The sequence below is a fragment of the Gouania willdenowi genome, chromosome 3 (genome assembly GCF_900634775.1).
Source record: "Gouania willdenowi chromosome 3, fGouWil2.1, whole genome shotgun sequence".
In the NCBI taxonomy this organism is placed as follows: domain Eukaryota; kingdom Metazoa; phylum Chordata; class Actinopteri; order Blenniiformes; family Gobiesocidae; genus Gouania; species Gouania willdenowi.
In genome coordinates this window covers 34815158-34833477 of record NC_041046.1, presented here as the reverse complement: position 1 = coordinate 34833477, position 18320 = coordinate 34815158, and the positions used below count along the sequence as shown (strand labels likewise).

At 36.8% G+C, this 18320-nt stretch overlaps 2 protein-coding genes across 4 annotated transcripts; one reads left to right on the top strand and one right to left on the bottom strand.

Moving 5' to 3' along the window:
• Positions 1-533: 533 nt before the first annotated feature.
• On the bottom strand, positions 534-11641 carry gtf2f2a (general transcription factor IIF, polypeptide 2a). 2 transcript variants are annotated; one of them, XM_028441430.1, is made up of 9 exons: positions 11432-11641; positions 9617-9690; positions 9507-9531; positions 8693-8831; positions 7683-7742; positions 4651-4732; positions 4423-4522; positions 1867-2010; positions 534-1022 (listed from the first exon to the last, which is right to left on the bottom strand). In XM_028441430.1, exons 1-9 carry the CDS (start codon positions 11495-11497, stop codon positions 897-899), a joined length of 816 nt encoding a protein of 271 aa, XP_028297231.1. In that variant the 5' UTR covers positions 11498-11641; the 3' UTR covers positions 534-896. The 2 variants fall into 2 exon arrangements, with proteins under 2 accessions (XP_028297231.1, XP_028297236.1); XM_028441435.1 differs by lacking the exon at positions 7683-7742.
• Positions 11614-17510, top strand: gpalpp1 (GPALPP motifs containing 1). Of its 2 annotated transcripts, XM_028441426.1 has the most exons (8): positions 11614-11740; positions 11838-11930; positions 12047-12173; positions 13569-13655; positions 13757-14030; positions 15315-15479; positions 15572-15673; positions 16663-17510. In XM_028441426.1, the coding sequence occupies exons 2-8, from the start codon at positions 11846-11848 to the stop codon at positions 16879-16881; spliced, it is 1059 nt and encodes a 352-aa protein (XP_028297227.1). In that variant the 5' UTR covers positions 11614-11740; positions 11838-11845; the 3' UTR covers positions 16882-17510. The 2 variants fall into 2 exon arrangements, with proteins under 2 accessions (XP_028297227.1, XP_028297225.1); XM_028441424.1 differs by having other exon boundaries at positions 11691-11930.
• The last annotated feature ends 810 nt before the right edge of the window (positions 17511-18320 follow it).

The following is an 18320-nucleotide window of genomic DNA, read 5'->3' as shown; positions in this document are numbered from 1 at the left end:
AAATTTTCCTCTCTCAAGTACCCCCTGTCGTGCCACTGTGTATCCCCAGTTGAAAAACACTGGTCTAAAGGGCCGTAATTGGCCTCCGGGCCTTGAGTTTGACAGATGTACCTTATGGTCGTCAGTTTCTAACTAGTGTAAAACCCAACTTTGGTATAAACTTTAATTGATTATACAAATGAAAGCTCAGACTATCAGTGCCATTTTACATCCCTAGAATGTATTATTCCACTGGGTCAGTGAACACTTATTGGTGGGAAAACTGTGACAGCCAGGCCACATTCACATACGTGTGTTTAACCAGTGAGAGATCCACTCATGAACAACCTCCATTACTTTCTTGTTTAGAACCTGTTCCCAGTTTGGTCATCTACTAAAATGTACATTATTTATTTAGGTTGCAATAGCTAAATAGCATTTAGAATTTGCAACATAAATGTATGGTCGTTGTGGTTGATTCTGTATTCTGATGGAGCTGTAAATAATAAACACTACGCTTTATAGTTTACTTTTTTTAATTATTAATACAGAAGGAAAAAAATAAAACACGGAGGCTTTAAAACAAAGTGTTGCATTTGTGCTCGGAAAACTGAGACACCACATGTTCAGATGAAGATATTTAAAATTTGTTCAGTTTCACTATTACTAGTGTAACAAGGAGGTTCAGCCATTGACTTCAATCTATAAAAACGAATAAAACCAAAAAGTTTCACATATAAACAGCTTCATCCTACACAATGTTTGGGATGACGATAGAAAAGTTTTCCATGGATTGCCCACATCTTTTGTTTTCTTCTTATTGACATCACACAGGAATACTAAAGTATGTTGACAGGACCAGACCCAGATCTGTCCAAAGCCAAGTTAAAGGACATCCATGATACCAACAGGTGGAGTCAGCTGTCCTCAGTCTTTTCCTCTCCTTGGTAATGTCTGTACTCCGGCTTCAGCTCCCAGGTGTTTTTGTGCTTTCCCTTTAAGTTGTAGATGCCAATATCATTCAGGGTTTCTTTCAAATGTTTCTGAGGAAAAAGCCATAAATCATCAAAATTACTATCAATCAAATGAAAAAGACATTTTTCTTTTCAAAATGACACTAATTGGCACAAATGCTTTGTTTTGTGGCAGATGTGGAAAGAACTGCAGTAAGCTACATAAAGCTGTTAGCACAGTGTTTCTCAAATGGGGGTACATGTACTCCTAGGGGTACGCAATGGCGCTACAGGGGGTACTTAGAGAGGAAAATTAACAAATGAAAGCATTAAAAATATGGGGTTTTATGTTTATTTTTAATTAAAAAATATTAGTCATACTAAATATTACCAGCAACACACAAAACAACAACAAAAATGTGACAAAATACATAAAAATAACAGAGAAACACATAAATCAAACATAAGAAAGAACCAAACAACACCAAAAACACACACACTGAGGGAGAATAATTTGAATAATACCAACAAGAACAACACAAAAAAATAACAAAATACACAAAATGCTGAGAGAAATGATCTTGATTAGAACATGAAATGACAATACAAAGGTCAGTGTTGGTTCCACAATAGAAGAGAAACGATATAAATGATGAAAACTACAGAAATAAATCTATTATATTTCATTCCACTTATTTACAATGTGAGATTCTTTTTAAACATTCCATCATCATGCTCTATAGTTGTTTTTTCACAGAATTCTGAGCAAAATGTGGTAGTTGGACATCTGGGGTACTTGGATTCAGAAGTTAGAGAAAGAAGATGTTTAACGGCCTTTTGCTGTATTTTTTTCACCACCTGCTTAGAAAGTATTTCAATGACTTTAGAGTCATTTCAGATTGTTTCATGTCACTGCTGTGGGCTTTGGTCTTACCACAGGCTGTTTGGTGATGTCCACCAGGTCTTTGATGTTGTAGTACTGGTGTTTCTCAAACGCAGAAAACAACATGTCCAGCACCAGCTGTGTGTCCACACGCGCTCTCTTTCCCTCTTCTTTCTTCCTTCTCTCGTACTCGCGCTGCAGCAGAAAGTAAACACAGATATGGATATCACATGTTGGCCTTTAGATACATTGTACATGTGTTTTTTTTCTTTTCTTTTTTTTTACAATCTATTTTCAAAAGCAGAAAACTACGTACTAATATTTTAAACATAGGATTAGATATACGTGATGTACGGTAAAGGTAACATTAAGCAAGTGTGTGCAGCAGTAAATGAAGTTCATTTCCATGAGTATTTCTTAAGCTTGACTCTGTTTAGAAGCTTTTCCGTTACAGCGCCTGTGTCAAACTTAAGGCCCGGGGGCCAAATCCAGCACTTAAAAGCCTCCACTGTGGCCCACAGGAGAAAGTAAAAATGATAGAGAAACCATGAATTTTGTAAATGACCAAATCATTAAGTTCTCCATATCTCAGTCACTCCAGATTCATAAATTCAATTCAATTCACTCGTATTCTCCCCATGCTGATAACACATGACTGCAGTCGTCATTAAAATAGAAGATTATGGAAAGATCTTTCAGTTTTTCTAAAATCCTGCAATACTACAAAATTCCTCTAAATTGGATATTGTAGGTACCAAACATACTGTATAAATCATTTTTACATGGAATTGTAAACTAAGGCACAATAATGTCGAATTTGCTCTTTTTCTCACTTCAGATCAAACTTCTCCATCTTAGGCCTTTAAAATGTAAAATGCAACATGTATGAAACATTACTGAAAAAGTAACTTGCAATTTATCAACACACCCCATTTTTAATCACGGGAACAATTCACAGCCCTCTATTGTACTTTGTGTTTGACTAGATATTGATATAATGACATATTTGCCCAAATATTCTCCATTGCTCTATCATGTTTACACAGCAGATAAATTTGGCAACCAGAGTTTTGGCAAATTGGTTCTCAGTCACATCAGAAAACCAACACAAATGATTAAAGTCAAGCTGAGCAGGTTCTCAGAGAGCACAAAGTATTTAGATTTTGTAATAACTTGTACAGGAAACAGCTGAGTTTGCACTACTACTGTAAAATGTACTAAAAACACATTGTATCACAACAGAGACTTTTTATTACCATTTGTAATTCAATTTAAAACCAACTTTACAGTAAAGGTAGGGTAGGGTTAGGGTACATTTTTTTTTCCAGTGTCTAGTGCAGACGTGCAACTGGCAGCCCCCAAAGTAAACACACAAAATGACAGTAAAATACACAAATAAAACAATCAATATCACTCTAAAAACACACAAAATGACTCCAAAAATATCCAGAAATCTATAAAACGCCAACAAAAACACAAGGCATTTTTTGTTAAATTTACATTTGTCCATGTTGTTGGAAGTTTTGCTGAAACCACGTCACTGTTTTCTAGTTGGTTCCGCTGTCGTGATTGCGCAATGTTACGGTAATAATTATACTTTAAAAAAAATAGAATAAAAAAAAAAAGTTACCATTTATTTTGAAATGTGAGACTAATTACAATCATAAAATCATACTTATGTGTAAAAACTGAAGACTTTTGAAACATTGATTTAAGACATTTCAATGATCCACGGGAGTAAAAACAACCCTAAAAATGCCTGTGAGCTAACTGCCTCCCTCCCTCCTGCTAAGCATGGGAGGGGCCAGGTGGAAGCCCCTCCCATTTGTGAGTGTGCACACCTGATTCTTTTAATGACACAAACCAGTCACTGCGGGTGAACTGAGACAATGGCAGTGTTAGCTTAGCAGCTACAGATGAAAGAGTTATTTAGCCTCATTTGTGACTGAATTCTGCTGCAAAGACTGTTTACATGTGTGGATGAACAGCTGGTAAGCACCTCCAAATAACCACGGGCTTCATGTAAACATCTGTTCAAAGGCAATCAGAAACTTCAAATCAAACACTGTTCAGCATGGAAACTTAAGTTGAATGCCTCCCTTCTTCAATTATATGTAAAGTTTGGCAAATTCAAGGAATATTTGAGTTTGATACTATTTTTTTTTTTTAAAGATATGAAGCTTATTTCAGGTGTCACGTTACCTGTGTGGTTAAAACTAGATTTGGTTAATGTGAAATACAAATAAGTTAAGACAAAATGGTTAAAAGTAGATGTTTAAATAAGTAGTTTAAAAAGGTTCTACATTGCTGTAGTTGAAAACTGTTTAAAAATACCTGCGTTAAAGTCTATTAAATTGACTTACTTTTAACAATCTGATTTAGTTAAAACTGTGTGGTTAAAAAGAATGATTATAAAAATTTGATTTGTTTAATACTAAACAAATACTATACACACATGTTAAAATGCCCTTTAAGAAATAAAGTGAAAGACGTAATTGAAGGTCTGGTTCTTTGAGTGAAGTCCAGTTAAACACAGACAGTGAAAAGGGAAATAAGTCATTTTAAAGTTAAAGAAAAGCACAAAATGGAGATGAACTTGACACCTACATTATACTCATGGTTGGCCACTGGTTTGTAGTTACTGGTGACAGCTTTTTCCAGCTGCACTGCCAGCCTGGATGGTTTGGTTGATTCTTCAATTTGCAACCTGTTAATTACAACAAGACTTTATCAAGTAAAATCACCAAATCATGGGCAATATAAATAACATATCTGCATTATCATGTCAAACATCCTTGATCACATACTGTATGTAAACGTATTAAATCCGCTCACTTTTTCAGCTTCATGTAATTCTCACTCGCAGCCGGTCTGCACTCTGCTCTCTGCACCACCACTCCCTCCAAAGCTAGCTTATCTACAAAACAAACGCGTATTTAGTTCACAATTTTAGGACATAGAAAAATATAATTACAAAAGTGTGTGCAGGATAAAAAGAGGGTGAAGTATTTTGACATTGGCACAAACATCTACTATTTAGTAGAGTTGCTATTCATTTCTCTTATGAGCATTTAAGTCTCTATAGTTTCATGTTAAATAATTTGATTAAAATCAAAACAAACAAAACAACTCTCAACACTAATTTAGACCTAGACATTGACCAAATTGTACCTAAAAATTTACTTTCAAAAATTACAAAAAAAAAAAAGTTATAACTGTTGTTTTTTCTCTCACATTAAAAGGTTTTTCTAGTTGACCAACAGAAACGACAAATAATTACTAATGGATCAGATCAAAACTGCTAAACATGATTTCAATTGTTCTGCAATGACAACTGAAACAAAAGCAACCACGTTAATACAGAGAGCACAGCTGGAAAACAAATTCATCCTATAGCAGTGGTTCCCAAACTTTTTGTGCCCAAGGTACACCAAATGACAAGTAAAAATATGAAGGCACACCTACTGTGCAAAATAGCCTTTATAACAAGTTATCACTCATTATTTACAATATCACGGATGACCGGACAAGAAAGTGCTCCATTTTCTCTCTCTCTGTTTTAATGTTGTCCTACAGCCTTTGTCACAGTCTTATAATTCCCGCCTGCACAACCGTGGGAACAGCGAAATATTGCATTCTCTTTTTTTTTTCTTCTTAAGAATTGTTTTTAGGTATAGAGTTTGCCTCTGTATTATGAAATGAGTGTATACAAAGTAGTAAATTAAAATATAATTATTTTTGTGTAGTTGTATATTACAATAATGTGTGTCAAGTGTCTATATAACATCATGGTTTCCCACACTTGAAAAAGGAAGGATTTGACGAGACTCAGGATTTCACACATTCTTACTTTTATTCTTTCCAGTGACGAGGAAGGTACATAAAACACGGAGGCTTTAAAACAATGCAAATAAGTTCATCATTTTTCATCAGAACAAGGTAAGCACAAATAAACAGAAATTCAGGAAAGTACATTTAATTTGGCCAAAGTATATTTCTTTATTAAATCAGTGCAGGTAGTAATCTGTAAAATTAGACATTAACTAAACAGAAAACTAGGTCTACTTTTATAACCTGAAACCATGTTCCTTATGTTTATATCAATTATAGATATTTAAATTTAACAATTTCTCAACAGAAATACTTTCATATACTATTTTCATACATAAATGAAATATTTTCACTCTGAATTTAATTAAAGAGAAATTTGCTATATTTTAAATACTTAAAAACGTATTTTAACCCTTAAATACATGAACAACGTTTTAAGCAAATTTTAAACTACTTTCCTTTTCTCATATAAACAACTTACGGTAATTAACTCAGCAAATTAATTGAGCAAATTAATTATACAATAATGAGTTCACATTTTAACAGTCCAATGGAAGCCCTTCAATTGGTTTCAATCCTTTTCCCTTGCGTATTGTGCAGTGCACATTTCAGGTGTCATCCGCTACGTTATGTACAGCCAAAGGTCGTTTATAGGGTGATTTTTCTCATCATATGGTTGTCACAAAACTCCACGGCACACCTGAGGGGTATTCCATAAAGCGGGTTATGTTCAAACTCTGAGTATGTTCAGGCTCAAATGAGGGAAACTCTGAGTATCCCATTCCAAAAAGCGAGGTATGTTCTTCTCTGAGTATGTTACCATGGCAACATTGTCAGTGAACTAAACCTGGTCGCTGGCAGGTTTTATCAAAGGAACCCCGGGTTTCTACCTGGCTCCGCCCACCTGAACACCGTTTCTTTATACTTTAATAAACCTTAACACTTTTCTCTGAAACACATTAGTAACATCACACACCACAGTCGTGTTCACATCATTACTAATGTTGTTTTGCTAGACGTCTTTTTTTTTTTTTGTGATAACGGTAATTTTCTTTATAACATTGTAGATGTAGATCATTAAGTGAAAGACACTGAGAGGTTGATCTACATTAAAACATCTACTGACGTCTGTAGTAAAGTTCTCTGAATAAAAACCTGTGGATAATATAAAGGAGATGATCATTTAAATAAATCAACTTTTAAGGCTCGATTGTTGTTTTATATTGTTATACAGTTAAGTCTGTAGATCACACATCTTTGAAGGTATGATGGCGCAGTGAAGTGTGACGCTGCTCTTGAAAGCGATGGGTCGTGGGTTCGCGTCTCGATTCAGTGTTTTTTTTTATGACATTTTTTAGGACGTTGAGATGACTCTGGCGACAATATTACATTAAGACTCAATATAAATGATGTGATATGCAGCCATCCTATGCTGCTGCCACATCTCCTCAGACACATTTTATTCACCGCTCGTCACGTCACTGAAGAGATAAAGTGATGAAGTGACCAAAAAGTGTGACTAATTACAGGTGACTTAAGCCACTATAGTCACTGAAGACTGAAGACTTTTAGAACAGGCTCATATTCATCAAACAATGGCTTATTTCACCCATCAGGGTGAATATATCACTATCTTCCGTTTGGTTGTCATGGCAGTTTGAGTATTCTTTGATCCATTGATGATGGCTTTTTATCGCGCGCGCGCACATAAGTAACCCAAGGTTTACATACTCAGGGTTGATTGACCCACTTCATACCAGCTTTAATGGAATCCGATACCCAGAGTTTCCCATCGCGGGGTATGTTGACCCAGAGTTTATGGATAAACTCAGTTTGTTAACCCGCCTTTATAGAATACCCCTCTGGACTGGACCGTTTGGAAACCACTGATCTATAGAATACAAAGTTTAGGATTTGGCCTGAAGGACTCTTTCATTTCATCCTCCAAATAATTACTGTCACACTAATTTCAACTGATGGAAGAATATCGGACATTCTGAATGCATCTCTGAATCTCTGCAATAGAACTCACTCACCTGGACCCGCCCCCGCCCCCGAACCTGAGCTGCTGCAGTCAGATCTCTCCTCTGACTGGCCTACAGGGAGGGAGGGAGGGTTGATAACATGGAAACACAAGGAACGGAGGAGGAGGAAGGTGGAGGCGGACAATAAGAACCACACCCGGGATTTTTAAATCGCACACTAACAATGCGCAATAATCACACAGCGTGTCTCTGCCTAGTAACCAACACGTTTGCATCAGCAGAGCAAGCATGACCTCACAACAACAAGCACGGCTGCTCCGTTTGAGTAAAGCGACAACCACGGCAGGGCTGCACAGTTGCTTTTAATGTGTAACACAATATTTTCCCACTGGTTACACAATTGTTTGTCAAGTTTAGTGACACAAGTTCACTCAACAATTGTGTAGCTGTTAATTTTAATACTTTTTTTTTTTTTTGATGAGGAGGAAATTAGAAATGTATACAGAAACTGTGCAGCCCTAAAACAGCACGGGCACACAATGGCGTAATATTCAAGAGTTAAAAGCTGAGCAAAAATAAAGATTCTGTCAGAGGACAGACAGGGCAGCGAAAAAACCAAAATAAACTCACACTTAGCTTCACCACAGAATTCACACACTTGTTTAAGATCTAGAAATCCATTGATTGTTGTGATTGGTGGTGGGCTGTGAACTAACACCCACAAGAAAAGACTGATCAACGGAAACCAAAAACACAGATTAGAGAGGATTGCACCAATTTTTCACTCATCAACTGAGTACAGCACATTAGGTCTGAATTTCACACTCTTGATAAAGGCAAGACCAGTTAACGACACGGAGACAGGAGCAGGGCAGGCGACGGAACAACAGCAAGCAGTTCTACAAGCAGCAAGACGGGTATGCGTCCAGCAGCAGAACTCACCTCTGGGCTTGAATAAGGAGGAAAACACTCACGTTGACAATAGTTACCAATGCATATGGATGCAGCATGTGTGTTCCTTTCACATACTTGGAATCCAACGGACAGGAGGAGAAACTCACCAGAGGAATTTTCAGTGAAGACAGTCAACATCTGACCTCCGACTGACTGCATTGTAAACGGGTGGTCACGGGGCACAGACACCGACTTATTCTTCATACCCTCAATCTCCGTCAGCTCTTCATTTAATGTAAAAGAAACCTGTGAAAAAGATATATTATAAACTCTCTGATTATTGTCACAGTGAGACAGAAGAAATAATGAAAAGACTGGATTTTTTTTTTTTGTATTTAATAATCATCTACAAGACAATACATCATGTCATTCAAACATTGTTAATAAAAAAAATATAAAAAATGCAACTTAAAGTTATAATATAAAAAATCTATTATGACCATCCCTTAACACAGTGTTTCTCAAATGGGGGTACGCGATGCCACGACGGGTAGGGAAGTGGAAAAGTAACATATGAAAGCATTAAAAAATATGGTGTTTTATAATGTTTATTTTAGTTAAAAGTGATAAGAATTGATTAGAACATAAACTGAAAATACAAGGGTTAGTCCTGGTTCAACATCAGGTGGGAGACAACGGAAATGATTAAAAAAAAAAAAAAAAAAAAAAACTATAGAAATAAATCTATTCAGGAGGCACTAAATAACTGTTTCATTAAACTTTTTTGCAAAGTAAAATTTTCATTCCATCATTTATGCTCTTCAGTTGTTTTTTCATAGTATTCCGAGCAAAATGTTGAAGTCGAACAAAAGGGGTACTTGGATTCCAAAGTAGTACTTAGGCCAAAAAAGATTGAGAGACTTTTATAAAGTTGTTTTTTTTTTTTATTTGTATGGATTAAGTTGAACATGTTTCCATTACCTCTGGTTTTCCAAGGTTACCTTTCCTAGAAACAAAAAAAAATTTAGTTAAACAAAATCAGCACTTTCTTTTAAACAAAAATATCAAAATACAAACAAACACCAACTTACTTGCAGATTCTGAGTTTCCCAACCTCTCCTCTGCCAGATGCCTTTGCCCATTGTTGAGAAAGGTACTTTGGCACCTGAAGCAACAAATAGTAACACGTTTTTTAAACTTTTATCCCTTCCACAGGAATCCTGGTTGCAGTAATGCTGTATTAGTAGAATATTAAAGACTAATTACTAAAATATTAAAGACTAAAGATTGAATTCCAAATGAGAATGCATGCAGAAGATTACAACTCAGTGTTGAGCAAATACTATTAAGCTAATTAAAGTATTTGACAACAATCGGATTTACAAATATTATTACTGGTTTAGGACCAGGAGCCCATGACCTCAGCGAACCTCATGTGTCACCCAACACACAACAATCCATAATACATGCGTAAAAAACAACACAATTAGGAATCGCATTCAAATTAAAACTAAACCCAATAGGAATCTGAAAAACAAACAATAACAGCAACATCCCTCCCCCTGAAAATTAAACAAGTACATAGGGCTGGGCGATACATCGAGTTTCAAGATGTATCGAGTTTTCTATTTTGGCAACATAGAAAATGACTATATAGCGAATAATGATATATTTTTATTTTATAGCTCACTTTTGTTTAAACTTCTGGTTTTAGGAGTCACTGCTTTTGCTACTTCTCAGAACAGCATTAAAAGCACAGTTAAATGGATTTCTGAGTGCGTCCTAACCCAGATCTAAACAAGTCACACTACAGAACTCACTCACACATATCAATAATCGCAGTATTGTCATATCGGGAGATAATCGTGAGCTTTGTATCGCCTATCGTGAGGTACCCAGAGGTTCCCACCCCTAACTGTAACTCTATCCCTATCCCAAAAAATTAATTTTTGAAAAAATAAAATAAAAAAATTGTCAAATGTGGGATTCGAACCCACATTAGCGAAACCTAAATTAGCGGTGAGTGCGGCGCCTTAGACCAATGGTTCCCAACCTGGGGTCCGTGCACCTCTAGGGGTACTTGAACACATTGTAGGGGGTACTTGTAAACATTGTTGAATATATTTCCAGCATGCGGAGTCATTTTTATGCTTATTTCAGACACTGTACATGCTCATCCAACAGCTTTTCCACACGATGACAATAAACTGCATTAATGAAATAAACAATATTGTGGCCTTAATATCCTACTAAGTTGTTACTAACATGTTGTGCACATTACAAAAATTGAGGTAAATATATTCACTGCTATACAATAATTGTAACGCACAAAATTGATATTTAGTGTGTTAAACGTACAGGTTGACATTTTCAAGCTATTAACAACATGTAAATAAAACAAGAAAGGTTAAAAAACTGGAGTGACTAATCTGAAGAGAGGCCTGGGGGGGGTACATGAGACAAAAAAGGTTGGGAAACACCGCCTTAGACAACTCGACTATCCAGACACGTTTAAAGTATCTCCAGACACTTTGTATTTATAATCATCACATAAAGAAGCCCTTTGTATTGCTATTGTAACTTGGGTTGCAAAGGGGTGGAAATATTCTGGTAAACTTCCGCGGCAATTTACGCTTGAGGTTTTTTGGAAATGCCGTGGACGTTAAACATAATATACAAATATGTTTTCATTGTGATTACTTAGTGGAATCAATGGCACCGTTAGGCACAAATATTTGTTTTCTAGTCTGAATAGTTTAGCTGTGCGAATGTTACAACGCAGCTTATTCAATTGTTATTGCTAATGCTAAGCTACTGTTAGCCTCAGTTAGTATCCCAGCCTCAGCCTACAGAACATTTCCGCTACATTAGGTTATAACCGAATGTATGAATAGGTGAATACATACTTTCACAAGCCACACGCCAGTGTTTTGCTTGGCTCCGGTTAAGTCCATTTCTCCTCTTTCTGACATGCTTTTACTAAATGCTTTCTGCTCACTGAAAATGAGTGTTTACCGGTACACGCATGCGCAAAATCTACCTCAAGAACGGCAAGTCTCAAATGCCAAAATACTGCGAACAAAACCGACAGGCAGCAACCACAGAGCCATATACATTATAATGTCTATGGAGGCAGCAACGCGCTTTTGATGCGTCTTGTCTGCCGGAAATTAGAAGAAGAAGAAGAAAGATGACGTTTACTTCCTGAGTGAAAGGTAACCCTAGTTTACAGCCTTCTCTGTATTATGTGATTGCTCTGTCGCGTTGGTTAAGTTAGATATAAACTAAGCTGAAATATCGCTTTTAATTCAGCACCAAATATGTCGTCAGAACAACTTATCGGACCTGCGTTGCCTCCAAGTTACAGAAAGGAAAGCCCTGATAACTCTGATCAGGAGGAAGGATGTGAGTGAGGCAACAGCTACCTAGATGAGTTTTCAGTCTGAAATCAGTGTTAAGAGTAATACAGATAAGTCATTTTATTATTTCTGACTGTTTTGTATTCTTTCTAAACTGTGCAGTCGCGGGTCCTGCTCTGCCTCCTGGGTATAAACGAGGAGAACCGTCGAGTTCCTCTGATGAGAGTGAGCAGGATGTGGGGCCCAAAAGAGCCAGAACTGAACCCACAGCTGGAGACGGAAGTAATCTGTGAGTTTACGTTGCAATGTGCTAAAATACAGTCATTATATCAATCTGCCATTACATTGGGACCATCTGATCGATGTACTGTGGTGTAGGGCTGCACAATTAATCACATTTTAATGGTAGTGGCTATCAGTACGTAATACGTGTCAAGCAGTCTATCCGTACGCAGCGCCCCTCATTGGTCAGTTTAGGTCAGATGATGAGTGCACCACGTGACTGAAAGTTCCGTCAGTTTTATTTTGGCTCATATTTATTTTTAGCTACCCCGCTAACCCTTTTATTTTAGGCGTGGCTATTCATACGAAAACGTATGAATAGATTGCACTTTATTTTACGATGGCAGTGTGTGACACTGCATTTTCTTATTTTCAGTGAAACTGTGCAAAAACAATAATAATAAATAATACATGGGATGCTTTTAAGTAGGGATGTAAAGATTCACTCTACTCCCGATACGATTCGATTCACAATACCGGGTTCACGATGCGATTCTCTCACAATTTATTTTACAATAAGGGACTGTTGACAAATGATGACTGAAAAATATTCCTTTATTTTTTGGGGGAAAAAAACTATAAAATACTGTACTATTTTCCACAATGCAGAACTACATATTAGTTCCTTTTCTTTTTAAAAGTACAACTGAAAATGTATTTTCTGCCTTAACAATTGGACTTTAAAACAAAAAAAAAACAGTTTGCACTGTATTTACGTCAGATATTTGTTTGGACCAGCAGAGGGCGCTGGTAACCCAGTGGTCGGTTGGCATGCAGATATCCTTGCAGTGAAGAAGAGATGCTATGCTAGCAGACAGAGCTAATAGAAAAACGTGACTTTTACAGATATTCATGTACTATTACAGATATTCTTTTGGTGCTAAAGGGGTAAGGAATCATTTATGAACATGTTTTAGAGTAGAAGGCGGCCAGAAAGAAAGTAGTAGCAGATTCTGCCCACCGTCTACACTCTTGGACAAGAAGGATAAATATATAGCGCCCTCTGCTGTTTAAAAAAAGTCCTGCGATTCAATTTTCAGAGCATCAATATCAATCGTGATACCTATGAATCGATTTTTAACTGCCTTACGATTAATCGTTACATCCCTATTTTGAAGCAAATAGTTTTGACTCAATTTGACCTCTGAATGATCAATATCTTCTGATGAACATATACAGCAACTTGATTTTTTATTTCTACGGTTAATTTTGATATTAACTGGGTAGAATATGCGCGATATATTGCGATAATATCGCATCGTGGCCCACCTATTGCGATACGTATCATATTGCAACATCCTTGCCAATGCTCACCCCTAATTATTACCCTCTCTTTAGGTGTAATAGTATGAGTGATTGTGCATATGAGAAAATAAAATAGCAACTCTTGTCTTTTAAATAGCGTGGATGAAGGTATTGATGATGATGATGGTTTCTTTGGACCTGCTCTCCCTCCAGGATTTAAGAAGCAACAGAGTTCACCTGAAAGGTCAGCTGAAAGACATTTCTGTTTAACTAAAGTTTAAAAAAGGCTGGCATTTAGGTTGATAATTGAATGGCTAAATGTTAATAGGATTGCTATTTCCTCAGGCTACCATTGTTGGGACCAGCTTTGCCTCCTGGATTTCGTAAAGCAGCATATGATGATGATGATGATGATGATGATGGTGAAGAGGAAGGTGAAGACGGGCAGAGTTTCCAAAGGCCAGCTCTACCTCCAGACTACAGGGCGGAATCTTCCAGCAGCGAGGGAGAGAGCCAGGATGTGATCGGCCCCATGCCAGCCAAAGGGCCCGTCCAAAACACCGTGGCTGCTGACATTGAGCGCAGAGCTCAGAAGATGAAAGACAAGCTGACAAAAGTAGTAAGTCCACGGTAGATCAGTTTAACATGTCTTTAATCTGTTTATCCACTATGGGCCCTATTCTCTGGTCTGGACTTAAAGGTGCAGTCGGCAAGTTGGAGGAGAGAGAGGACTTAGCATTAAATTTGAACCAGTACAACTTTCAGATCCCTCCCCCTTCCTCTCCACTGCTCTCCTGCAATGCTTCCAAAGTCCCTCCCCCAGAGAAGGCCGGTGCGTAAACCACACAACAAACTTGATTAAGACTGTCAGGTCACTTCATAAAGATACCGTCTGCTACTTTGTGATGAAACAATACCAAACTGGGAGCATTTGGTGTCTTTGCTCTTTTTCCTTTCTTCATCTCCTCCTCCAGACTGAGCTCCATAGGCACACTACCTTTGCTGTGGCTCGGCCACATCAGGTCACGCTGCTGCGATCACACACCGTAATCATCTGAGCTTTAACATTGATGTTGTGTCTCCCCTTCTTATTTATGGCGGCTCAAACAAGCCGAGGCGTAACACAAAGGCATCGGCTTTCGGGGGTGTGAAGCGGAAGGGGCTGTGATTGACAGCTGTCAGACTGTCCATCAAACACAATCCTGGCTCTGATTGGTTCTTTTTTCTCGGTCACTGTGTATTCTGACAATTTGCAGTAGGAGCAGTCGGCAGGACTTAATGAGCCTGCTTTTTTTTTTTTTTTAAAACAAATTAGTAGTTTCATGTAATGCTGTCTTTACATAGTGACAGTTTAGCAAAGATGACTGCACCTTTAAGTGCTTTTTTTTTTTTTTTACACACCTCTCTCCTGCACGTATTCTCCGGTCCAGCTTCCTGATATGCCCACTTTGCTTAAATCAAGTAAAAGTTTTTCAATAAAGGCAGTCTGACGCAAAGGAGGCGGACTGGGCCATGATGTCATTTTTTTTTGGGCTGTCGAGAAATCACGGAACATGGAGTTTTCCAACACTTGTAAATGTCATGGAAATTTGTGAAAATGATAAAGCTCACTTTAATTTAAACGATTCCGAGAGAATCGGAAAGTTTGTCCCAGGACCAATCAATACTCGATGCCCAACCCTAAAAACGGAAAAGTGTTAAATGACGCAGACATGATGCGGAAATGGGAAAACCCTGCCCTACAGTCCGTTACAGCACACTCACAGATTGTCATAAAAAATGACATTCAAAAGAAAATAGTGGTGAAGCATTCCTGGTCAAGTGAAGTACTTTGCTTGTGTGTCCACCTATTGTCCTCCTTTCTACAGTCACTGATATTGTCTTCCTTGTCCTTCCATTACAGAATGAGCCGGAGGTGCTGTCCAGGGAGACGTGGATGACCGAGCTTCCTCCAGAGCTGCAGCACATCGGTTTGGGTGCCCGAACGTTTAAGAAGAAGTCGGGTCCAGAGAAGGGTGATCGTTCCATCTGGACAGATACACCAGCAGACAGAGAGCGCAAAACAAGGGTAGGGTTATAGAAAACAAACGCACCGGTTTACCTGGTGGTTGGTTTGAAATGTCTTGTATGTATTGTCTAACTCTCTTTGCTCTAAACTAGGAACGACTTGAGGAAAAACAGAAAGGTGGCGCTCAGAAAGACGATGCTCCACAGTTTTCACGGAAGGATGTGGAAATGGCAGAAAAAGTGTCTAAATACAATGTAGGTGTATTTTCCTATTAATTGCAACCGGGGTTTGTGCCAATTATAATTGTAGTCGTGGAGTTGATTATTACAATTTTTGACGATATCATAATTTAGAAAAATCTGTTAACGTTGCAACTGTAATTGAGTTTTGATAATTGACTTTGTAATTGTAATTACCATGGAAATTCTATCAAAAATGGTCATTCACAATTTACGTAAACGTTGATTATTAAAATATGTTTCATATCAAGTTTTTCCCACTACCTGTTAGTGAATGTTCACACTCATACAGGTGGTCAGGATTAGAAGAGTTAGAGGTTTGTTAAGATAAAAATAGAATTATCTTTCAATAGGGATGATATCATTTTACTTAGTAACAATACTATGAATGTAACTGATGTTTTGTACAAAGAGTTTTAGCTATTGCTAAATTCCAACTCTTGTCGTTAGTTGGACGTTTCCATAAGATATTATAATAATAAGCTTTATTTACATAGCACTTTTCACAACACATGTTCCAAAGTGCTTTCCAAAGGCAGCTGTACATTAGAAAATAAAAGATATAAAGTTTTGGTCCGAGATTAAAACAGTTTAAAAAACATGTTAGAAGTTACTAAAAATCAGGGAAGCCTATCCAATAAAAACACGTTTTAAGAAGTGATTTAATAATATATATATATATTATAATCCATGCACTAAAATGTATATGTAAAGATGCTAAAACGACACCATACACGCACATACAATCTTCGCTACATGAATAGAAGTTAGTAAAATTGTAATTTAACTTGAGTAATTGAAAACATAATTGTACCAGTAATTGACTTTCAGGGAAAAAAAACAACAATTGTAATTTATATGTATTTAAAAAAAAAATGCCAGCCAACGCAATCTTAGTTTAATTTAATTGTAATTGTAATTGACCCCAACCCTGATTGTAACATTTAGCAATATCTACAAGATCTACATTGACGTAAATGTCCTTACATTCACTCTGCCAATAGGAGTCCAAACGGGCCGAGTCCTTGATAAGTTTGCACTCAAAGAAGATGAAGGAGAAAGCGAAGAACAAAGCCGACCAACCGGTGGAGAGGAAGGAGTTCGATCGGGACGCAGACCTGCAGGTGAATCGCTTCGATGAAGCTCAGAAGCAGCGGCTTCTCAAGAAGTCTCAGGAACTGAACACACGCTTCTCCCACAGCAAGGACAAAATGTTCCTCTAACACATCGTACAATATGGATGAACTGCCAGTGGAGAACAGCTCATCACACGGTTTTTTTTTTTCAAAATAAAAGAATGGACTATTTTTTTGGTTTGGGATTTGGACTGAACTGAATAATGACGGCAAAGATGTTGATTTCTGAGAATGTGTGAGACTGACTGTGTCAGTGTTGTAAAGTAACAGCTAGTTTCTCAGCAGATGTGGTATTGATCCTAATGTTACTGTGAAAAAAAGCAAACAGTCTTATGTTTTGTTCTTCAGTAGAAATGGATGCAGCCTGACATGTGATTTACTGATATATCCAACTGGAGCCTAGTTTAAGGTAAAGGTGCAGGTCAGGGAAAAATGATTCCCTAAAGGGATGTAAGTGAGGTTAACTGGAATCTGCATTAGTACATTTTGGACCATGACGTTCCATGTCTGTGTGGGAACTCTGTGATAGACAGATTTTTGATTAGCCTGGATGTTGTCAATGAAAAATATATTGCAGTCTCAATGTATTGCATTAGTGTTAGTTTTGGTTGTTTTCTTTTTTATATATAAACTGTTTATAAAGCAAATTTCTGTCATGTTGCAATTTTTGTCATTTACAAAAAAAATAAAACCCAGAAAAATCTCTTTTTACATTACCTAGTAATGCATATTTTGATTTTTCCATCTCGTTTTTTAACATCTCATTGGGGATTTTGAAAACTTTGAAATTAACATCAATTTTTATTTACAATTTATTTTTTATTCTTCATGATCTTCCATTTTATTTTTATTATATTAGTTAACTTTTTGGCTCTTGACTGCATTTAACATGTATTTATTCACCTACTCTTACGGTGTTTCATTTTGAATAAATTGATCAGTGTCCATTATGTAATTTTAAACTTATACAGGTCAGGTAATTCTGGTAAACTTAGACCCATGCATTTGTATTGTAACCTTTTGGATACGTGCAGAAATATTTCCTTGAAGAGATCAAAATTCCATGCTTTCTTACTGTGTTTACCTTTATCACAACACCTCAGAGATGATCTAACATTCAGGCCATTGTCTGACTCATATTGTGTTGAATAAAAAAGGGCTTACTATGTACTTACTAAATATTTCAACATCTTTGACAGGAAATTTAAAACTCTAAACTAGATTATTGTGTTATCCATCCATCAATAGTAACTATAATACAATACTATTCATAAACAATATTAAATAAGGTAATATAATACAATAATACAATGGGAATACCAGTAACTATAATATAAAATAATTCGAGAATATGATATAAGAATTACAATAATACAGTAGTAGTACAATTATACAATAATAATGATTGTCAAATGGAATGTATAGCCTTAAGCAATGTCAATAAAAACCTGAGCACATCTCAATGTTTTCTGGTTTCTTTTTGTTCTATATATCAAAACCCGTGAAAATTGCATCAGAATTGAGTG